The sequence below is a fragment of the Penaeus chinensis genome, chromosome 33 (assembly GCF_019202785.1).
Source record: "Penaeus chinensis breed Huanghai No. 1 chromosome 33, ASM1920278v2, whole genome shotgun sequence".
Taxonomy (NCBI): Eukaryota; Metazoa; Arthropoda; class Malacostraca; order Decapoda; family Penaeidae; genus Penaeus; species Penaeus chinensis.
The window spans coordinates 26,044,190-26,047,922 of record NC_061851.1 but is presented as its reverse complement, the minus strand read 5'-3'; the positions used below and the strand labels follow the sequence as shown (position 1 = coordinate 26,047,922).

Genomic DNA, 3,733 nt, shown 5'->3' with positions numbered 1-3,733 from the left:
TAACATCTTTTCATTATAGGTAGAGAAATGTATATCAATTAGAAAAAAAAATCTTAAACACCAATTTAATATATTGTCAACTTAGCAAGTCTGTGAGCTTGCTTGATAATTCCATTTGTTAAAAGTTTCTACTTTTACACTTACACCAACACAGAAACAGTACAAGGATATATGCATGACAGAGTTCAGTATATCTATACTTTCACAGGTAGTGTATATATGTGTGTGTGTGTATGTATGTGTGTGTGTGTGTATATATATATATATATATATATATATATATATATATATATATATATATATATATATATATATATATATATATATAAAAGACCCATCCTCTATGAGGGCTAAGTCTAACCCTATTCATCTCTCCCTTCTGGCTTGGACAGCTGTTGGTGAAGCCACTGTGTCACGTCATCCAGGTTGTGCTCATGCCACTGAATGTGCAGTCTGATGGTCTCAAGTGCCTGGGCAAGTGCACGCTCCCCAGGACCCACATCTACATTGCTGAAGAATGACTCAACCTATGGAATGCAAAGCAGTCTTTAGATTATAGTACATTGCATGTATCATTAGAGCACAAAGATTTTGTTGAAGAGTTCAACTATCTTTACACAGAGATAGTACTCTGAACTTATTGTAAGTAAGCCTTTAAGCAAAGTACATACATATATGTCTTCAATCTAAAAACACAATACCCAAGTATATACACATGCTTTTGATCTCAAAAACAGAATACCTGAGCACTAACCTCGCCCAAGTCAAAAGCTGAAGTGAAGGGAGAAGTGACAGCCTTAATAATTGCCCCAATGGTGAAGGAGCCATGGCCGAAGAGCTGTGAAATCTGTGTCCAGTGCTGACGTACCATCCTCCAGGCTGAGAGCCTTCCACCAGGGTTTTGGCTCACCTCCCTCAGGACAATCATCACGTCCTGTGGCCTGATCTTGGAGCCATCAAGAGTGTACTCGAGGTATCTGAGGGAGTTTGGGGATGGGGTTAGCGTGGGGTGTCTTTTGCTATTTACACATTCTATGGAAAGTTTCACTAAATCAAAAACTATGTTGATGAATATATGTATAAGCTAAAGAAAGGAAAAATGGAGGGAAAAAGGAAAGCTGTATGTGTATGAGTCTGTATGTGTGTATGGGTGCACTTGAAGCTAAGGTAGACAACCTGGTAGCAAAATGTTTGAAAATATGTGATGTAAATGTAAAATGAAGGAAATAGTGGATAATTTGCATAGGAACACAACCATTCAGAGAGAGAATACTGGAAAGACTGACATGAAAATCAATGAACTCAAGAAAAAGGTGGAAGAAGTAGAAACTAAGATTGGCAACAGTAGTCAAAACAGTAGAAAAAATTGATGAATAATCAAAGTAGTGGAAAGAGTTAAACAGATTGAAAGCAACATGCCAGGAATATTGCAAATTTGGCTGATGTAAACAAGGACATTGTCATATTGGGACATGAAGAAAAAGTTGTAGAAGATGGAAAATTGAGCAATACAACAAAGACAAGAAATTGATTGTCAATATTCTCAAGGTCATAAATCCTGAATTCTCGGAGCAGAATATCATAGCCCACAGGAGGCTGGAATAATCTAAAAAGGGAAAGAAATACCCCTTAAAGGTGACATTCATGAATAAGCAAATGGTAACTGATGCAATACAGAAAGTCCTGGCCATGCACAAAGAATATAAGAAAATCTGGATAAGAGAAAATATGACAAAAGGGGACTGCAGAAAAAAATGGAAGAGGTAAAAAACAAAATCAAAATAAAGGACTGAAGAAGAAGCCTCCAAGCAAAACAAGTTTACTATCAGAACCAAAATGTGGAGACAGACAATCATTAGCCTTGCAGCCAAAAGGAATACCAAAAGATTATATAGAAAGAGTTTATACAAATATAGATGGTTTATGGTCAAAGTTACTAGAACCAGATGTAATTATTAAAGGTAATAAACCAGATATGATATGCATCACTGAATACAAAATGGATCTGTCCCTACACGAAGTAACATTAGGACTTGGAAACTACAATATTTGGAGAAAAGATAGGGCAAATGGAAATGGAGGGGAGGTAGCAATATCAACAAGGAGAGGAATTATTATAAAGGAGACAGAGATTCAGCAAGATCCCATAGTAGAACTAAAGGCAATTAAAGTAGAAACAAATGAAGCAAATATAATAAGAACCACAGTGTACATGCCACCTCAATACACTGGTGGTAGTCAAAAGAAAATTACCAAAAACTTGTTCAAGAAATGTTAACCCAGCCACCCTGGATTCATGTTCTGTTCCCTGTAGTTTTTTGTGAATGTTGTTACATACAGATGGCTCCACATGTGCACAGCTGGCAAGGAGTCTATCAATATCCCTAGTGCCCAATCCTGATTTTCCCATTTCTTGAATTGGTTTTTCTTTTTGATACAGTTGACATTGATACTGTTATTACTGTTATTGATGTTATGATTATAAAATTGTTATCAAAATCTTGATAACATTTAAGACAATGAAATAATGCAAAAGACCCTTTCCAAAAGTTGAGGAAAAGGGTATACAGGTGAGATAGGTAGCACTAATAACTGACTCCTTGGTGACTAAATGCTCGTAGAGCCATTTATGTGTAAATATAATAAATAAACTTGTATTGACCTAATATTTACAAAGCATAAAGATGACATTAAGGATATGGAGTACTGCCCTCCTTTAAGAAAAAGTGTTCAACTATAATACAGGAAGGGTGAAGTTAAACAGAGATAACTTTATAATTTTGAACACAAGAAGGATGAGAGGACACAGCAAAAAATGTCAGTAAAAATAGGCGAGAAAGATGTCAAGAAGTTCAGTTTCCCAAACAGAAGTATTGAAACATGGAACAATCTTCCAAATAATGTTGTTATATGATAATATAAATTTAGCAAATGGGACATTTGAGCTTAGCTCTTCTCACATATTGAAACAACTAGGTAAGAACAACTAAGTAGAACACAAACAAACAAACAAACAAACACACACACAAGTTGCACTTACTGCTGCATAAGCCAGGGGTCACGAGTCTGTGCCATGGCCTTCAGCATCAGGCTCTTCTCGCTGGGGATTGAGGACGTATTGTACACTTGCCAACAGTGCCTCCAGTCTTCCTCGGTGCCATATCTATTGAGCAAATGCAGAAATAAACTGATAGATATGTTCTTCTCCTAATCCAAAAAGTAAAAAGAAAGACAGATAAAAAAAATCATTTATATATCTATATATATATAAATATATATATATAAATAAATATATACATATATACATATATATATAAATATATATATATATATATATATATATATATATATATATATAAAATTGAAAACATACATGTAAATATAATCACTTATCTATCATTAATAACTCCACTCCTACCTGACTCCTGTTTTGTAGACAACAGAGCGGAGATTGGGTGGAATTGACTCATTCTTGTTTCGCCAGGCAGCAAATCTTTTCTGGGCTTCCTCAATGGCGTGTATATTTCCACATTCCACGGCCGCCATGAGAATCTCAGATCGCAAAAGCCTAATACATAATAAAGAGGATACAATGTGAAAGTTTTAATCTTATATGATAGTCTTATAAGAAATGTGTTAACAGTAATCCTAATACTAATAATAGTAATAATAATAATAATAACAAATGTAGTAATAATAATAACTGTAATAAAAATAATAATAATAATAACAG

The 3,733-nt window shown here is 34.6% G+C and overlaps 1 protein-coding gene across 4 annotated transcripts in view; it reads right to left on the bottom strand.

Moving 5' to 3' along the window:
• Positions 1-312: 312 nt before the first annotated feature.
• LOC125043135 (endoplasmic reticulum aminopeptidase 1-like) overlaps positions 313-3,733 on the bottom strand; it is an 80,196-nt gene continuing 76,775 nt past the window's right edge. For all 4 annotated transcript variants that reach the window (XM_047639090.1, XM_047639091.1, XM_047639093.1 and 1 more), the window contains 4 exons: positions 3,419-3,568; positions 3,041-3,163; positions 755-977; positions 313-527 (listed from right to left, as the gene is read on the bottom strand). In XM_047639090.1, the coding sequence (XP_047495046.1) occupies positions 363-527; positions 755-977; positions 3,041-3,163; positions 3,419-3,568 (661 nt within the window). In that variant the 3' untranslated portion in view covers positions 313-362. The remainder of the gene's footprint in view (positions 528-754; positions 978-3,040; positions 3,164-3,418; positions 3,569-3,733) is intronic.